At 39.1% G+C, this 18,563-nt stretch overlaps 1 protein-coding gene across 8 annotated transcripts in view; it reads left to right on the top strand.

The window, feature by feature from the left end:
* The window catches only part of ACSS3 (acyl-CoA synthetase short chain family member 3), a 262,694-nt gene that overhangs the window by 82,841 nt on the left and 161,290 nt on the right, over window positions 1–18,563 (top strand). The window contains exon 1 of one of the 8 annotated variants that reach the window (XM_053585741.1): window positions 6,527–6,984. The exons of the other annotated variants lie outside the window; for them this stretch is intronic. Coding sequence (XP_053441716.1) covers window positions 6,674–6,984 — 311 coding nt within the window. The 5' untranslated portion in view covers window positions 6,527–6,673. Of the gene's footprint in view, window positions 1–6,526; window positions 6,985–18,563 lie in introns of those variants that run through there. 8 annotated transcript variants of the gene reach the window in all.

Below are 18,563 nucleotides of genomic sequence, written 5' to 3'. Positions count from 1 at the left end.
TATTTGAAGTTTATAGCTATAAAACAACAATACAGCAATGACAAAGATTAAAAAACAGTTCTTGCTCTTTCCAATGTGATGAATTAGTTTATGATAGGCTGGTATCAGTTTCAATGGAAGTAAACTGTAAAATGCTGTAGACAAACTTTATATTTACATAATTGTAAGTGTATGCACACACATATGTATCAACTTCCTTCACACCAAGGTTTAGAAGTATCTGTATTTAAAAAAATGCAAGTGGGAGCAAGTAACAAAGGGATGTTAGCTAACACATTTTTTTTTTTTTATTTTTTTTTGTAGAGACAGAGTCTCACTTTATGGCCCTCGGTAGAGTGCCGTGGCCTCACACAGCTCACAGCAACCTCCAACTCCTGGGCTTAAGCGATTCTCTTGCCTCAGCCTCCCGAGTAGCTGCGACGACAGGCGCCCGCCACAACGCCCGGCTATTTTTTTTTTTTTGGTTGCAGTTCAGCCGGGGCCGGGTTTGAACCATCACCCTCGGTATATGGGGCCGGCGCCTTACCGACTGAGCCACAGGCGCCGCCCAGCTAAAACATTTTTTAAACAAAACATCTGAAATTCTGAATAGACTCTAGATCAGCGGTTCTCAACCTGTGGGTCGCAACCCCTTTTTAACAATGAAAATACATGGCAGCTTTAGGAAGGTTGAGAACCACTGCTCTAGATCTTTTGATAAAATTTATAAACATCTATTAATAAAAGACGTATCTTCAGTAAATGGTAAATATTTAGCTGCGGAACTCTAAGAGCAAGTAGAAAATTGTACCAACAGGCAGAATGTATATTTACCCTAAGAGTCATCTACATGGGACATCATTCAGAATAAGGGTTAGAGAAATGTGTTAACAAAAATCAATGTATTTTTAAAATTTCAGATTAATATGAAGGCTGTACTTTTTTTTATAGTTTGGGATTCATGGATGGTACAAAGAATTAGGTTACACTGATTGCATTTGTCAGGTAAAGTCCCTCCTATAATTGTGTCCCACCCCTAAGAGGTGTGCCAGACACCACGACCCACGTCCACCCCTCTCCTCCCTCCTCCGCGCTCTCTCATTACCCTACTTTACCCCTTGTATTAGCTCATCTACTGCCTTCACATTACAATTGAAGGCTGTACTTTTCGTTTTCATCATGGGCCATATGGTGACCCAGATGTGGTATAGTAGTAAGTTGGTAGGTGTGGCTATACTAGATATGAGAGATGCTGCCCAGCTAAATATTGGCCAGAGTATATTAAAACCATCCCGATACTCAACATATATTCATATTTTAGTGTTCTTTCCACAGTGCTTCCAATTAATAAATGAGACTTCTGGTTTCATGCTCTAACTTCTCTTTCTTTCTTCCTTTCCTTCCCTCCCTCCCTCCCACCTTCCTTCCTTCTTTCTTTTTATTCTTCAGTTTGAAAACAGTACTTCAGTTGAAATCTTTGCATTGTCTTCAAATCTTAGAAATTACTGCCCACCTTCTTGTTATATAAGAGCAGCTTTTGTTTTGATAAATTGGCCTTACATTTTATTTTCTAGTTTCATGCCCACTCATCCCGCCCACAAGGCACACACACAGACATAAAATTTGGCAACTTAAGTTAATGTTAGGCAATCAACTACACTTTCAAAAACATGTTATCATAAAGGCTATTTCTTTTCCTTTTCATCATTTATCACCATGATGAAATTATTTCTTATATACTTAAAGTATTATTATAAATATATGAGTACCATACAGTGGTTTTACTTCAGGAATGTAGGATAGAAGTAGCATAATTTTTTAGGAATTATCTCTGCAGAAGAATTAAAATAACCTCTTAAGGATTTGATGATTTAGGTAAAATATCAGTAATTTTTATCAAAATTTTTGTCACAACTACATTGATGAGATATTTTTTCTCAATGGTAAATTGCTATACAGAGGGGGAACAACAAAAAAGAAAATAAGAACAAGAAAACAAGAGAACGAGGAAAGAAAACAAGAACTTGAAAAAGATTGGAGATATTTATCTAGGTTTTTTCTTCAACATTAAAGTCAAATATAGGCAACTTAGTACTTTCTTAACTAAAAATAACTTTAACTTTTTTTTCAGAAATAAAAATAAGGTTGGTGGATGAATCTCAGGTCTTATTTTATTTGGCTGTGAAAATAAACAGGCAGCATCTTCCTATCTACTGGATTGTTATTTGTTCTAAAATAATTCTTTCATTTGATTTTTTCTCTATGTCTTTATTGCGAATACTATTTGGGGAAAAGAAGAAACATTCAAAATAGGAATTATAATATTATTACTACGTACAATTTCATTTTGGAAGTTTAAAACTAGGTTTTAAGGCTCGAAAATCAGTACATTTTCCAGACACCCTTTGCAAAATCAGAACAAATGTGCAGTATTTCCTCGGATCAAACTCCAACTTATATCTGTGGCAGAGATGAAATGCTTTATGCAAACACTTCCATGTATACTTATAGTTAAATATTTAGCTTGTAACAAGTTTATGTGAAAATACGAACTGAGTGATCAGCAGAATACATTACAGGGTGATCTATAATTATTATAAAATTGCGTGCTGTCTAATAGCTCTTCTTCTCCTTGTCTCTGGTAAAAAGGTAAGACTGTATTAATGATGATCCTCTCAGGCAAGAATTTTAAAAGTAAGAAACACTGAGTTATTGAGTCCTGGATCTTTTCTCTCTTTTAATTATTATTCCACTCTGCTCTTCTATTTGCCACCACCTTTTCCTTAGGCACTAAGTATTCCAACTCCAGGTCCTTCCCCTTCCATCATGCATTCGCACAGCTTTTCACAACTTTGTATTTCCTCTGGTCTCCTATCTGTGCACCCTCGCCATCATTTTGCTTTCCACTTACCAGAAAGCTTCATTTTGATAATCTCATCAGGGAATCTTTGCTTCACTTGTTTAAAATGTCAGTTTAGGCCAAGCATGATAGTTCACGCCTGTATTCCTAGCACTCTGAATGGCCGAGGCCAGGGGATCACTTGAGCTCAGTAATTCTACACCAGCCTGAGTAAGAGGGAGACTCTGTCTCCCCTAAAAATAAGAAAAAAATAGCAGGGCATTATGGTGGGCACTGGTAGTCCTAGCTACTCTGGTGGCTGAGGCAGGAGGATTGCTTGAGCCCAGGAATTTGAGGTTGCTGTGAACTGGGCTAAGGCCATGGCACTCTATCCTGGGCAACAGAGTGAGTTGCTTTCAGAAAAAAAAAGTCAGTTTGAATAGCACATTGACATACTATGAAATAACTATCGTGCTGGTGCTTTAGAAGGCTTAAACATTGAAAAGAGTGTGATTAATGTATCCCTCCAATTCATTAAAAATATAATGGAATTTTTAAAAATAGTACTAGACTTACATCCTACTTAAAATAGATTTTTTTGGGGGAGAGGTGGATGTTCTACTTATTAATGGAGGTTTTGGGGGGTTGGTTGTCTATTCACAGGCTTGGCTGATTTCCTTTATTAACTTGGCTTGCTACTGCTCTGGCACTAAGCAATTTACACTTATTCAAACCTTGCGACAACCCTGTGAAGTAAGATTATTAGCCTCAGAGTACAAAAGCAGAAATTGCAGTGGGGAACACTCAGTTAACTTTCTAATGTTCCCACCTAACAAGTAGCAATACTAAGATTCCCAGTAGGCCTCCGTATAGTGGTTCTCAACCTTCCTAATGCCACAAACCTTTAATGCAGTCCACAGGGATCGCGACCCACAGGTTGAGAACCGCTGCCTCAGTAAGTAATGACATTAAGCTCAGTGATGAATTAACACGATCAACAGGACTTTTGTGTCTTTGTGTAAAGGGCCAAGGGCTGACACTGTTTTACACCTCCCACCTGGCTGGCTCTAATAAAATTTTCTAGTTCTACTGTTCTGTCTTGTTGCGCTTGTACGTGACTCTGCCTCCAGCCCAGACTGTGCCTTCACACTCATACCCTCTCCTTGACACAACATGGAGTTTAACATAAACATCTATTTTATCTAATTATGTAAAAAATGACAAGATCATGCAGAGAAGGGTCCAGAGAAAGTGTTTTTATCTGGCAAGGAAGGGGACATCTAACTTGGAATCATACATTCTTTTAATCATGTTTTTTATTTTTAAGCCCTAATCCTTATTTTGAACCTTCAGAAGAACCCAGGGTTTCCCAATCCTGAGATATTTCAGCTTTCTAAGAAAGAAATCCATTTTATCCTGCACAGGAAGAGGTCAGAATTAGGCTGACCTCACTCTCCTCTTTTAAGTCCTATACCATGTGATACAGCGTTCCCCCATCGAAGGCTAGACGGACCCCAGTTTTCCTAGGCCTGGACAACTTCATAAAAGGAATGTCCTGACCTTTTCCCCTGAACTGGAGAAACTGCATTCATTCCGTTTGTCAATAACACTCACTAACATTGACAACTGTTAGTTTCCAGTGTTTCCATCTGCCAAGTCCTGGCCAAGTGTAATTCTCAAGACCTGCTGCCCCTAGATAAAGAGCTCAGGTAGAGACTCCGCACTTGGTCTTTCCCCCTGCCAGATACTCTGGTGCTTTTTACTTCTTCTGTATTCCTTTCTGATAAAATCCTGTCTTACCACAATTCATGGTCTGTGGGTTCATTCTTCCAATCCCTGAGACCAAGGACCACTGAGGAAAAGCCTTCTGGGCACACATGGAGCCATCGTCCTTCCCCTGTCTCCTTGGTTTCTTCTTTCTTTCTCTTTGTCTTTGTAGGTTTTTACCATCACCCTCTTTGATTGTTCTGTAGTGGGGTTTCTTAAAGGAGAAGAATGGATATCAATATTCAATTCGTTGTGTTTCACTGGAAGTCATTTGAAATGTTTTATTTTAAATAAGATGATAAGCTCAGTGTGAAAATTAAAGACTTCAAAATCAGATTCCCTACCATATTCAACCCATGGCACAGAGATAAAAAGGTCTTATTTGTATAGTATGCTGGGTCAGTGACAGGACTGGAGTGAACTGACCGTAGTCCCCCACCTTGAGCTGGAAGTAATCAGTGTCCTGACACATCTGAAATTCAAGTCAGCTTGGCTCTGAAGCTCTGAGCATCAACAAGGTTTGAGTACTGGCTGTTTTAGTTGGTAGCTTCATGGCCTTGGGCAGATTAACCTGTCTCTAAGTTGGCTCCATTTGTAAAAACTTCTTAATACCTTTATGAAAATCACAGTACCTTTTAAGTGCCTAACTCTGTGAATACATTCCAAGTGACAATCGCTAACTGTTTAGGTCTGGAGGGTAACAAGAGATTAAGTGTCTGGATTCAAGTGGTGACAGTGTCTTTTGCCATGAGGTACCATGTGATTTGGCACTTTTGGAAAGTATAAAGTAGATTTCAGGTGTCAGAAAAGTCTACCACCTTGTTTCTCAGTTAAAGGTGATTAAGAACATTTTTTTCTACATTAGATTTATTTCTATTTTAGCTTTATCTCCACATTAATCTTTTCCTGCAGTATCATTTGTTTACAGCTTCTCAAGTTATGATCTTTACCAGGCCAGGGGCCCTCCACTATTTCTCACCTCAGATTTGAGAATACAAATCTTTACATTTAAAACTGCAAATACTGTCACACCAAGACTGAATGTGTTTGGCATAATATTAAAGCAAAAGTTTGCATCTGAATTTCACTAAAGCGTGAAAAACAGAAGGGCTTGAAGAATGTTAAACCCCAAGAGTAATTTATACTACTCTTTTCTCTTTTAATTTTCTCAGCTCCCCTTTTGATTCATTTCATCTTTACTTTTCTCAGCTCCCCTTTTGATTCATTTCATCTTTACTTAGCTCTTCCTGCTTTGTTCTCTCAATTGAAACTGACGGTCACAGAAAGTCTACAGAGGCAAATTAGAAGGGAGGGGATGCAACAAGTCCTTTCTGTTCTCTGCCTCCAGATTCTGTGGGTGTCCAGTCAGCAGGTGAATTTTCATCCCAGTTGGTTACCTTCCCTCCTGCCTGTCAATCACCCCAAGAAGCCTTCCCAGTTTGGCTGGCACAACCTCCTTCCTCTCCGCCCACCCTTCAGCTGTCAGGAAATCCTGGAGCAATCTTTACCATGCAGCCGCTTGTGATTTTAATAACCAGGGACTGAATTAAATAAACAAATAAATAAACAGCAATAACAGTACAGGTTTTTTGTGGCAATGCCCAGGACCGCTGGTTTCCGCTGTTGACCAAAAGCGATCTGCCTCCACCAGTGCCTTCCCCAAAGATTCAAACCAAGAAAGCCACACACGCTTGTCTGAAAACTGGGAGTGAGTTGAGTCCTTGGGCCTTGTTTTAAGAGTACTTGTGTGTCAGAATCTGGAGCACGTTCTGCAGTTTCTTGGCCGTGGAAATGCATGTGGGGTTTAGATTTCTTGCAGAGGCAGAATCACCTCCCGCAGGGTGACACCCCCGGCGCTGGGGCCCCCACTCCAGCCTGTTTCTCCAGTGAGTCCAGGTCGGTTTTTCCTGGCAACTCTGTTGTGACTTCCAAACTTTCTGGGCTCCGGGTTACTTGGTAACTGGCCCCCGCCTGCCTCCCGCTTGGCTAGCCCCTGGAGCCTCGGAAAGCCATAAGCACCCCAGTCTCCGCTTACCTTGCGCACTCGGGATTGGGGGCGCCGCAGCCTGTGCGGGGCAGCCGGCGGCGATGAAACCGTCTTGGCTGCAATGTCGCAAAGTCACCAGTGCTGGGAGCCTTGGGGGTCCCCTACCTGGGTCCTCCCCGGCCCGGGGAGCCGGCGCGGCCCGCAGGGCTTACGCGGCCCCGGGCCAGTGGGGCGGTCTCGGGGACCGGGGCTGCCGGGCGCTGACCTCGGGCAGCGGCGCCGACTACAGGACCCACTTCGCGGCCTCGATGGCCGACCCGGAGCGGTTCTGGGGCAAAGCCGCCGAGCAGATCACCTGGTACAAGCCCTGGACCAAAACGCTAGAGAACAGACACCCGCCTTTCGCTAGCTGGTGAGTGACCCTCCGCCAGCCCGGTCCCTCCTCACGCATTCTTGGGCTCCGGGACGTCCCTGGACCTGGAATATGAAAGTTTTCTCTCACAAAAGAAGATTGATATGGGAGATGTGCTCACACTTTTCAATTTGTGTTTAATTTTGATTTCATAGTTAGCTCTCTTGCCCTCTCCTATTGGGGGGCCCGGTTACTTAGTGTGACATCAGTTCCCCGTAAACTAGAGGTTTACCTGGTCGGCAGGGCTCTGGGTGGCCCTGGGGAGGGAGCTAAAACAAGGGCCTGAGGTCAGGGACAGCTCCTTTTAGGAGGGATACCAGGAACACAAAGCAAGTGGTATATCAGATGAGGAAAGTATCACCAAGTATCCACACACTGCCAGGAGGAAGAGGGTCGAGAAACAGCTTCAACAAAGTTCAGTAGGTGGAAAACAGCTAGAAATAGGATGGGGATTTGTGGTTGCAGCTAATTTTATTGGCTGGAGAGGTGAGGAAAGGGAATGGGGAGACAGGAGCTCGTTTTTTGGGGGGATTTATGGAATGGGCCAAGTGTGGCCCCCTGCTGGACCAGCTCCATTGGCCTGTTGTGTGTATGAAGCTGAAATCCCAGAAAGAATGCAGATAGGCCAAGTGGCCTTAGCAGTCACAATGGTAGCAATAAAGTTTTCCTCTTGGAAGTAGTTATAAGCACTATTTTATAACAGAGATACACTGTAGAGTAAGTGCCAAACTTGCTAGGATTGAAGGTGAGGCCCACAGTTCATGAGAAACTCACCACGTGGCTCCTGTGTGCCTAACCCCTAAGGGTAAGGTTGCGCCCATCTGCCAGCTATTAGGGATGTTTCCTGTAAAAGTTTGGAAAATATTTCCGAGCAATGAGGTGAAGGGAATGGACATGGTCAGGTTTGCATTTGACCAATGCCTGTAGGCTAAGAGCATGAATGGAACGTGGTGTGGCATTGGCAAGAGCCTCCCCTGTGTCCTCACCTGCCCTGTCCTCTCTTAAGTGTCCACAGACAGAACATGGTGTTCCCTTTAGAACTGGACCACCTTGCACCTCCATTTCAAATTTTTCCCCAAAATTATTTGACTGCTCCTCTTTTATGCACTAGACAGTGAACCTGGCATTATGGATACAAGAGTGAGTAAAACATAACCCCTGATTTCTGAGAGTCACAGAGATTCTGAACATGGACTCTGGAGCCAGACTCCCTGGGTTTGAGTTGGGCCTCTTGGTTACTGACTGTGTGATCACAGACAAGTTACTTCATCTCTCTGTGCCTTCCTGTCCTCAAGTGCAAAGATGGAAATAGTTTGAGGATTAACTGAATAAAGAATTAAGACTATGTCTTGTATACAGTAGACCTGATACATGTTAGAAGAAGAAGAAGAAGAATTATCTTTGTTCTCTTGTGCTGCAGTTATTTTAGGAATAGGAAATACACCTAGCATTCCTCTAATCAAAACACAGAGATTATTGCCTCTGTTATGAATGTATGATTTCCTCTGCCTTTTTCAAAGCTCTGTGCACAAATATCTATCATAAAATATGAGACTAAAATTATTTTCGGTGGCCACCTCTACCCATAAAACTACTGTGCAGATAATTCACTTAAGAATATTCTAAATCAAAAACAGTGAGAACCAGACCTGAGGCAGTGACAGTGACAATGAAGGAGAAAGGACAGATTGGAGTGATTTAAGAGGGTTAATAGGGGTCAGCAAAGGCCCAGGAGGCTGCCGTCAAAGTGAGAGTCAATGGATCCAGCAAACTGATACCTGAGACATGGAGATTTCCTTTCTATTAAGTGGCTTTTCCTCAGCAATCTCTATTTGCTTGCCTAAATTATCTATAATTGTGCACAAAATGTTGTTGTTAATGAGAATTTTTGTGAAAGAGTCATTGTATTTTTACAAATTCAGCACCTTATAAAGTATCGACATTTGATGACTGTGTATCTGACTTCTTCATCTTTGTAATCTTGGAATCATGCAGCCACACCTGTTTTATAACAGCCTTGATGATCAAAGTGAATAAGAAATAAAACTTTGACTCTGTATTTGTTTTAGCAGCGCCAATCTTACTGAGAATTGTGGTTGGCAGAGCTGAGTTGGGAGAGAAGTAGAGGTCGGAGGCCAGTCTGAAACTTCATTCAGGAGCTGTTTTCTACTTGAGCCTGTTACTATATTGGATACCTAATTGCACATATTCCTGCTCAGCAACTTTCTGCAAAGCCAACCTCAAGGGCAGGGTGAATGTCCTTTGTTTTTTTTTATGTTTTGGTTTGTTTTTACATCCCCAAGATTGAGGGCAGAGCTGACATCTAAGTTTTAAAACTGATAGTTAAAGAACAGGATCCATAGGTTTGACTAGTTTCGTTACTGGATGATGTCTTTGGAAGGTGGTAAGTGGGAACAGACACAATTTGGTGTGAAGGAACTTAGCTTGCATTCTTCGAAGCTGGGATTTGGGGAAATGAGATGTTGGCAGTTAAGTCCTTAAGCAAAATTATTAAGCAAAATAAGGAGGGATTGTTATAACAAATTGTTTTCTCCTAGATGGAGCTGGGATATGTGTAGTCCTGGATTCTGATGCCCTTTGGCTACCAGAGGCCTGAGGGATCCTCCTTCTTTGTTACAAGCTTTTCTGTTTGTTGTTCATGAATATAAACTCCCCTCAGAGTCCACAGGCTTATCAAAAGCCCAAAATATGCATCGTATTACTTACTCGCATTCACACTGGTGTAAGCCACCCCATATTATATTTTACACATACAGTAATAGGAACAGTATTTAAGGACAATGAAAGGGACTTTGGATTGTAGTGAATGCTCCTATAAAATACATTTCTAGTGCTGTAATCGCTGAGATCCTGAATAAATAATTCCCAATTACATACAAATGTTTTAGGAACTTGCAAAAAATTACCCTCCACACAGTTTAGTATTTTCTTTATTTTGTAGACTTTGGAGATAACAAAGTCTCTAGTAAGAGAGAGTGTAGTGGAGAACTGCAATTACAGGTGAAGCAGTAAGAAATCTTAATAATTTCTTTAATTCTGGAAGGCTAGCGTGGATCATTTTGGTTATTTGTTCCTGTTAGACATCCTACAGCCTAGCCTGAAGTCAAAATACAGCTCCCACTGCCTGAAGGATGAGACAATTCACTTTCCATTGTACCTGGTGGTTGATTCTCTGGGTCATAAATGGATCTCTTTTTAAGGAATTGTGGCAGTCCAATTTTAGTTTGTTTTTGTTTAAACAAAGTTCAGATGTGAACTGAATGTAATTGGGAATGCTCAATTGGATACTTTTGCTGTAATTGACTTCATTTGGGGGATAGGGAAGGAACCAGAAAGGAGTTTGAGGATTAGATGATAGTAATGTGTCAGAGTTAATTTTCTGAATTTGATGGTAACAATGTGGTTCTCTAGAAGAATGTTCTTATTTACATATTAAATTATTTCTGCGGTTATTGTGTATTATGTCAGTAATTATTTCCCAATAATCAGAGGGAAAATACTTTATCTTGTAATTACAACTTTTCTATGAGTTTGAAATAGTTTGAAAGGAAAAGAAATTAGAAAAATATAATGTGGATTTTATGTCACCAGAAAGTAATTTAATCCTCCTATGGAACTTGGTTCTTTGTCAAACAAATAGATACTTAGCCACATTAAACTGAGGGATTCAGTCATTATTATTATTATTAAGATTCTGTGAAGTTTTCTGCATATTTATCAGATTTTTTAAAGTTATATTTAATTTTGGTTTGAAGGTGAGAGTTTTATCTGAAGATCAAACATTTGTTCTCTTTGGACAAACTGAAAATTGAATCAATTTATTCATAGGATTGTACACAGTACAGATATGCTTAAATTTTAAAACGATCGTTATTTTATCAGTAGAGAAATATTTTAAGAAGCTATGTGTTTGGCATGAAAAATCGCCTGTTAGAAATAAGGTCCCTCAAAATAACCTCATCAAGAAAGACTCCTCTAAAGGATGGGCCTTATTTTATATTCTGAAGGTCAGCAGCTTGGTGCTGTGCGGTATCTGATTTTCTCAGCCTATCATGCTGCTGAACCTTCAGGACAGAACAGAATGAACTACTGGAATGCTGCAATTACATAAGCAAGGATGAATTGCCTGGCAAATAGCACAATCAATGAACAATGGAAATTCAATCGGCTGTGACTGATCAACCACCAGGTATTGGGGAAAAATCCAAACTCTTGGCACCTCCTGGAAGGAGGCTTACTTTTCCTTTGTTCATACTACATACCATTAGTTAAGAAAAAAAAAAAAATCCAGTGGTAGAAGTTATTTGCTCTTTTTTAAAAAGAGCTTTTACTTTCATAAGCAACAAGCAGCAACTCCAGGAGGGAGAGCTTTGCTTTCATTGTGGTGTGACATTTGCAAAAGAAATGTGTGGGAGGCTAATGAATCTTTGCAATTACATATATGAATCTAATAACCTCTCTAAATTACAGTCTAAGTAGTATATGTGAATGTGAAACTCAAATCCTTTACCTAAACTATGTGAATAGGGAACACATTCTATCAAGTATATTAATTATATTTGCTTTCTCCAGTTTTGTGGCCTTATTTGGTAAGAGACAGTATAGAAAGAAGAGGTGCTATTCTTATAAGTTGGAGGAAAATGGAAGTTTTAACAGTTTTGAGTTTGAAAGAGGCCCTGTTGGAAATATTAGAATAACAAAAGGCAGAAGCTCTTTCAAATACTGAGTTAGAGAGGGATAGAGTTTAACTATCAGACTTTACTGTTTTAGAACATTCATTACCCTAAGTAGAAGAAAACCAACTAAAGTTTGTATGGCTTTAACATCTGACTCTGGACAAAAGGAATAACTTCTTCAAGGTTTTCGTGTTAGAATAATGACACTTTCCAAGTATGGTCTTTCAAGATGTCTCTCTTAAGGAAGTGCATCTGTTAAGTAACAGAAATTTGGGAAGATGAAAAAGAAGAAGGAAAATTGGAGGAGAAGCTAGGAGAGGAAGAGGAAGGGGCGGAAGGAAGAAACAGAGGAAGAAGAATAAAGAGAATCCTCAGTCTGCTTTAGACCTGATCAATAGAGATATTTGTAAAAGACATTTAGTAAGATAAAATGATGAAAAATTATAGCAGCTAAAAGGACATAAAATCCGTATTACTGACCATCTGCTAAATAACTTTAAGCTAATAAATGCTGGGGAGCTTAGAAAAGTCTACTTTTGCATTAATCTCACTTTGTTTTCTCTCCCCATTCTTTTTCTTATTTTCAGACTTTCATTGATTCTCAATGGCAAGCTAAGTATGCTTCTGAACCACACATGCCTTGGCTGTGCTATCCTCCCAACACTCCCTCCTTAAATTCAAATAAAATTTGTCACTGTTACTCTAATTTTGGTTGGTAAGAGGAAAAAAATGGGGATCAGATAGTAGAGAAAACAAACCGATTTGTGGCTTAAGAGTCTTGTCTCTATTCCTTTAAGAGTACCTTGCCCCAAATAATTATAAACCAGGGGAATAAGGAAACACAGACCCTGGTGCTCATTAACATTCTCTCTGCCCACTTCCCTCTCCTCTGTTCTTCTCAGCTGCAGAGGAGTCAGGAGAATTGTTCTTCCCCACGTTTGTGGTTAGCTTTGGTTATTATTGTAATATTAGGAGTAAGGCTTGTCGCTGCAGGGTGAAACAATTAATTGGTAGAGCTCCATTCCTTCGTCCTCTCTCATCTGCCATAGCTCTTGTGGGAGCACATGTGAAATAGAAGCAGTTTGGATTGCTGAGCAAAAATGCACAGATGATAATGCTTTGGGGACTGCATCTGGGTCCACAGCGGAGTGGCATGAACAAGAAACGAGCCTTTCCTTTTGCGTGCTACTGAGATCTTGCAGTCGTTACTGCATAGCATAATCCAGCCTATTCTTAATGATCGAGAAGGAAATAGTAACTGTGTAGGGCTGTGAGAATGGTTAAGTGGGCTAATGTACATAAATAGTTTCAGTGAAAACAGTGGACGTCCATTGTATCTGTGCTATGAGCCAGGTACAAGGCTAAATGTTTTAATTTACTCAGTATTTCATAACAACTCTATGAGATAGAAACTATTTTTATTCCCATTTAATAGATATGGAAATAGAGATATAGTTTCCCAATAAGTGTGCTTAAACTTACAAAGTTTAAATGCCAGATCTAGAATTTTAACCCAGGCAGTCTGAAGGTAGCATCTGTGCTCCTAAATATATCATATTGCTTCTGTAATAATAATAATAACTTCAATTAATTTTCTCTCTTTTTTTACTTGTTCAACACTGATACCATTTAAAGTAATTTACTTTTTAAACATAGTGGTATAGGAGAGTTTGAAAATGTGCATCTATATCTAAAAACATTTTAGATATGGAATGATAGATGCTCTTTTAAAAATAAACTTTTAAATGAAATTGTGTACAACAATGACAAAAGTGGGAGGAGCCTTAAATTAGTTGGAAACTTCTTTAGACATGTTTTCTGGAATGTAGTAAGCAATATTAATCTCCCCCTTAAAAATGCTCTGTTGGTTTTCTGGCTGACGCAAAACCTGTAATGACCCCATTATTCATTGCTCGCGGGATGTTTTAATGTTATTTTTACAAGAGCCTGATGATTAATAGCCTGATTAACTTACCTAATTATGAATACTTGAAAATTTTTCTTTTCTCCAACATTTCAGTAAAAGAAAATACGAGGATTCATTGTATGTTTGCAATTATAAAATGTGTTGATTTTATTTACTTTTCAATGCATTCATATATATATATTCATACATTTATTTTCTTTCTTTCTTTGCCCCTCACATTCTTCCCAGTTTCCTTTGCACATGCAAAAAAAAGATACTCAGGTGGCCAAACCTGAGTACCTGGCAAACGATAAACGCAGAGATCTGTTTCTTAGGAATCATTGCGTCCAGCTCTCTTAGTTCTAATGAGAATATCTCCATCTTTGGAATCCTATACAAAGACTCCAAGTCATTTCTCTGGCCTGTGCTACTTAGTTCATGGATATTGACAAACACCGGAAAACAAATGATATAAAAATGCTAAATGTTTGACTTTATGGGGTGACCAAAAATAGGATCTGGGATATTTACGTGAGAGGGAAATACATATGTGATCATTCTTTAGCTTGAGAACGAGCCATTCTTTTCTTTAAACCCAATATACCATCTTTCTTTTTTTTTTTTTTTTTGTAGAGACAGAGTCTCACTGTACCGCCCTCGGGTAGAGTGCCGTGGCACCACATGGCTCACAGCAACCTCTAACTCCTGGGCTTACGCGATTCTCTTGCCTCAGCCTCCCGAGCAGCTGGGACCACAGGCACCTGCCACAACGCCCGGCTATTTTTTTGTTGCAGTTTGGCCAGGGCTGGGCCTGAACCCGTCACCCTCGGCATATGGGGCCGGCGCCCTACTCACTGAGCCACAGGCGCCGCCAATATACCATCTTTCAATAGTGATCACAATAGTAGTAATTATAACAAAACCACTCCTCGAGCTTTATACTAAGCACAGTGTATGCATTATCTCTTTGAATCTTCCCCCAAACTGTACGAAATAAGGTGTAATGCATTTTTGTAACTGCGAGCATGAATGCGTAAGTGACAAACGGCTTGTCCACAGTCACCAGTGGTGGGCTTAATCTTTTCGACCCAGTTGGATCACATTTCAGCAGAGCCTAATTTCAGTTATGAATTGTAACTCTACTTTCTAACTAATGTCTGGTTGTTATATGACTGTCTAGATGACAGGACCCAGAAAGAGTGGGACAGAAATAGGAGCAATGTGGAACTCTAAACAAAATTTAACCAGGGATTTTTTTTCCTTCCCTTCTCTTTACTTGTGCTGTGGTTTCTGGGTGTCTTCCACTCTCCTTCCATCTTAGAGAAATGCAAGTCTTCACTGTTTTCCCAGAAGCAGCCTGAACACGTGTTTTTGATTTCATCTCTTTCCAGTGTCTCTAAGGATTTTGTCACCACACATCGCTATATAAGCTCATATGCCATTGATACTTTTATCTTACGAGTGATATAATAAATCACCATGTAATAACAGGAGTGCCTGGGTCAGGTCTAAATCACATTGGTTATCGCCACCACGGTGGAATTCCCAGAGCCTTCTTTATATCAGTTGAACTGATTTAAAACTTCATTACATGCAGATTAACTTTCTGAATCCATCTACTAAGTCTGCGTTTCTATATAAATTCCTGGTAGATATTATCTGAATCATCTATTTAATCTGAACTCAAAATAACCCGTGAATTTTCTATGTAGGCATCAAAGAGTTTGAAGTTCTTTTGTCTTTGTGGTTCTAAGCTTTATTTTGAAGCAGTTGGCTTTCTTACCTCTTTAGCTCATTCAATGATTTTTTCTTTTTTCTTTGAGACAGAGTCTCACTTTGTGAGCCTTGGTAGAGTGCTGTGGTGTCATAGCTCACGGGAACCTCAAACTTTTGGGCTCCAGCGATTCTCTTGCCTCAGCCTTCCTAGTAGCTGGGACTACAGGTGGCCACCATAACGCCCAGCTATTTTTAGAGATGGGGTCTTTCTTTGGCTCAGGCTCCTGAGCTTAGGCAATCCACCTACTTTGACCTCCCAGAGTGCTAGGATTACAGGCGTGAGCCACTGCGCCAGGCCTGCATTCAATGATTTTTAATCTATGGTAGAGGAAATTTTGCAATCTGTGGATTTTCATTCATCAAGAAAAAGACATGCATCCTGCAGTTAGGGAAGTACCTCATTTACGTGGAAGAGACCAAGCAGAGACATCCCTTGGTATCTGTGGAGGATTGATTGGTCCCAGGATTCCACTTACATGCCAAAATCTGTAGCTGCTCAAGTATATTGGATTAAATAGTATAGTTTAAGCATACAACCTATGTACATCTTCTGTATAACACCTAATACAATGTAAGTACTATATAAATAGTTGCTATAGTGTATTTAAAAATTTATATTATCTTTTATTTTTATATTATTATTTTTTCTCTAATATTTTATTCTGAGGTTGGTTGAATGCATTTACATGGATCTGATGGATATGCAGGACTGACTATCATATGAGTAGGAACTGGAAAAGTTGACTCTGTGGCATATATCAGATTCCAAGGATTTCAGATTCAAGAGATGGACTGATATCAGGTATCAGATTGTAGTTTTTAATTAAATATGCTAAACAAAAATCACAGCTTAAAAGTGATAGCAACCAGGTAACATAAAAATTATTTTCTTTTAGACTACAGTTATGTTATCACAAATTATAATAAAATGTTAATATGTTACTAAGAGTGAAAGCTTGTCTCAATCTGTTAAAAGCTTGAATTTTAGGAAAGTATAAGAGATTTTATTATTTTTTATTATTATATTCTGACAATTTAAGATCTCCTACATGTCTATTTATTATTATAAATTATAATGAATGATTCATGAATCTATCAAGGCATCAAAGTGTTTGAAGATCTTTTGCCTTTGTGGTTCTAAACTTTATTTTGAAAAATACTTTATTTTATGCAAATACTTCAAGAGTTGTCTGAAACATAATTGGTCAGTGCACGTTTTGTAGACCTAATTTGATGAAATTTTCTTTTGTTTTGGTTTACTTAATTTACAAAAGGATTAATTTCCAATTTTTATCATTAGCAAAAATATCTTTAATAAGGAAGATTTTTCTTTTTATTAAATATTTAGTTGTTTCAAGAACTATGCTTGCTGGAGATAGTACTACTCTTCAATCATCATCTCTTAAATCCTAGAAGATTTCATTCTATGTGCAGTTGTGTGTATGTATGTGGAATGTGTATGTGTACTTATATGTGTTTATAAGTGTGTATTAAAGCATTGTAGGGTACAAAACATACTATTGTAGTAATACAAATATCTTTTGCTGTAGTTTTTTAACTTCTTAAAAGCGTACTTTCTCGAAGAAGAACTCAAAGCTAAGTAACTTTCCAGCATTCACCTGGTATACAGATGGCAGATGTAGGGTTAAGAAGCAGGCTTTAGAGTGTACATAGTATCATCTTCTCATTGTGTCATATTTCCTCTCCAATTAATCTCATTTTTCCTCATAACACCAGTGTGGCAGATTTAAAAACAAGCCACACACACACACACACACACGCACGCACACACACGCACATGCGCGCACAGGTACACCTGTACGTTTATTAGAATGCTACATGAAAGTGTGTTTTAATTTTTTTTAGATTGCTTTTGTTTTGTCTTTGTCTTCTTCATTCATTAAACATTTATTGGATGACATCTATGAGCTAGGCACTCTTCCACGTGCTGGGTAAGAGTCCAGACAGAGTATTAACTTTGAAAAACAATGTCATACATCATGGAAGAAAATGGTGTTTTTGCTTATAATAAAATGGCCTTCATTTTCCTGGTCAATAAAGGAAGAGTAATCACAGTATATGGACTATCTAATTATTATTTTCTGAAAATATGGATAAATAAAATCCAGTGTTTTTTACAATCAACTCTACTCAGAATTGCCTCGTTTGCTGAGGTATGAATAAGTATAGCACACAACCTCCCATTTTGGTGCACAACTGCCGTGTTCTAACCAGTGAATCCTTTAACAGAGTTAAAAAAATCAACTAATTTAAATTTTATCCCTTTGTGCAGCCTCTTGTTTTCTACTAGAGAGAATAACAAGCAAGAAGTCAAGTAAGAGACCAGTAACAAAAGAGAGAACGAAGGGGAATAAAGGGCTTGGTTAGCACCAGACAGATAATGAGCTCTTGGATAATTGAATGGGATGTATTATATTCAAGTTTCAAATTCCTGAGATGTTAAGGGAAAATGTTTCCTTTATGAATGTGGTGTGTAGATAGTGGGGCATTTGAGAAAGATGTAGCAAAGATGCAGTTTGCAATATTATTCTCAGATTGTTTTGACAATAAGGCTGGGAAAAAGGCATAACTAAAATTTCATGTTTTGCTTGTCATTTTCTGTCCAAGAGTGTCAGTTAAGTCCAGTTGAATTTATATTTGTGGATACATTTGTGTTTTGTGTGTGTCTGTGTGTTAGGTTTTTTTTTGAGACAGAGTCTCACTCTGTTGCCCCAGGTTTGGCATCATAGCTCACAGCAACCTCAAACTCCTGGGTTAAAGCGATCCTCCTGCCTTAGCTTCCTGAGCTGCTGGGACTACAGGTGCCGGCCATAATCTCTGGCTAATTTTTCTATTTTCAGAAGAGACAGGGTCTTGCTCTTGCTCAGGGTGGTCTCAAACTCCTGAGCTCAAGTGATCTCCCATCTCGGCCTCCCGGAGTGCTGGGATTACAGGTGTGAGCCATAGCACCTGGCCAAGTAAGGTTTGTTTGTTTGTTCTGTTGCTATGAAAGATATGGTGTGATTTACTGAAAAGAAGGGAGGCTTTATAAAACATAATGGCAGTTTTGATGCTTACATTTATTTTTAATTTTAACTTTTTATATAGAAATAATTATGATTAAAATGTAGGTTTATGGCTTCCTAAGTCCTTTATCCTCAATCCCAAGGTACTCAATTCAAATATGAAGCCAGCAGATG

The sequence above is a fragment of the Nycticebus coucang genome, chromosome 3, assembly GCF_027406575.1.
Source record: "Nycticebus coucang isolate mNycCou1 chromosome 3, mNycCou1.pri, whole genome shotgun sequence".
Lineage (NCBI taxonomy): Eukaryota > Metazoa > Chordata > Mammalia > Primates > Lorisidae > Nycticebus > Nycticebus coucang.
Note: the sequence above shows the minus strand (reverse complement) of the source record. Positions and strands in the feature narration are given on the sequence as shown.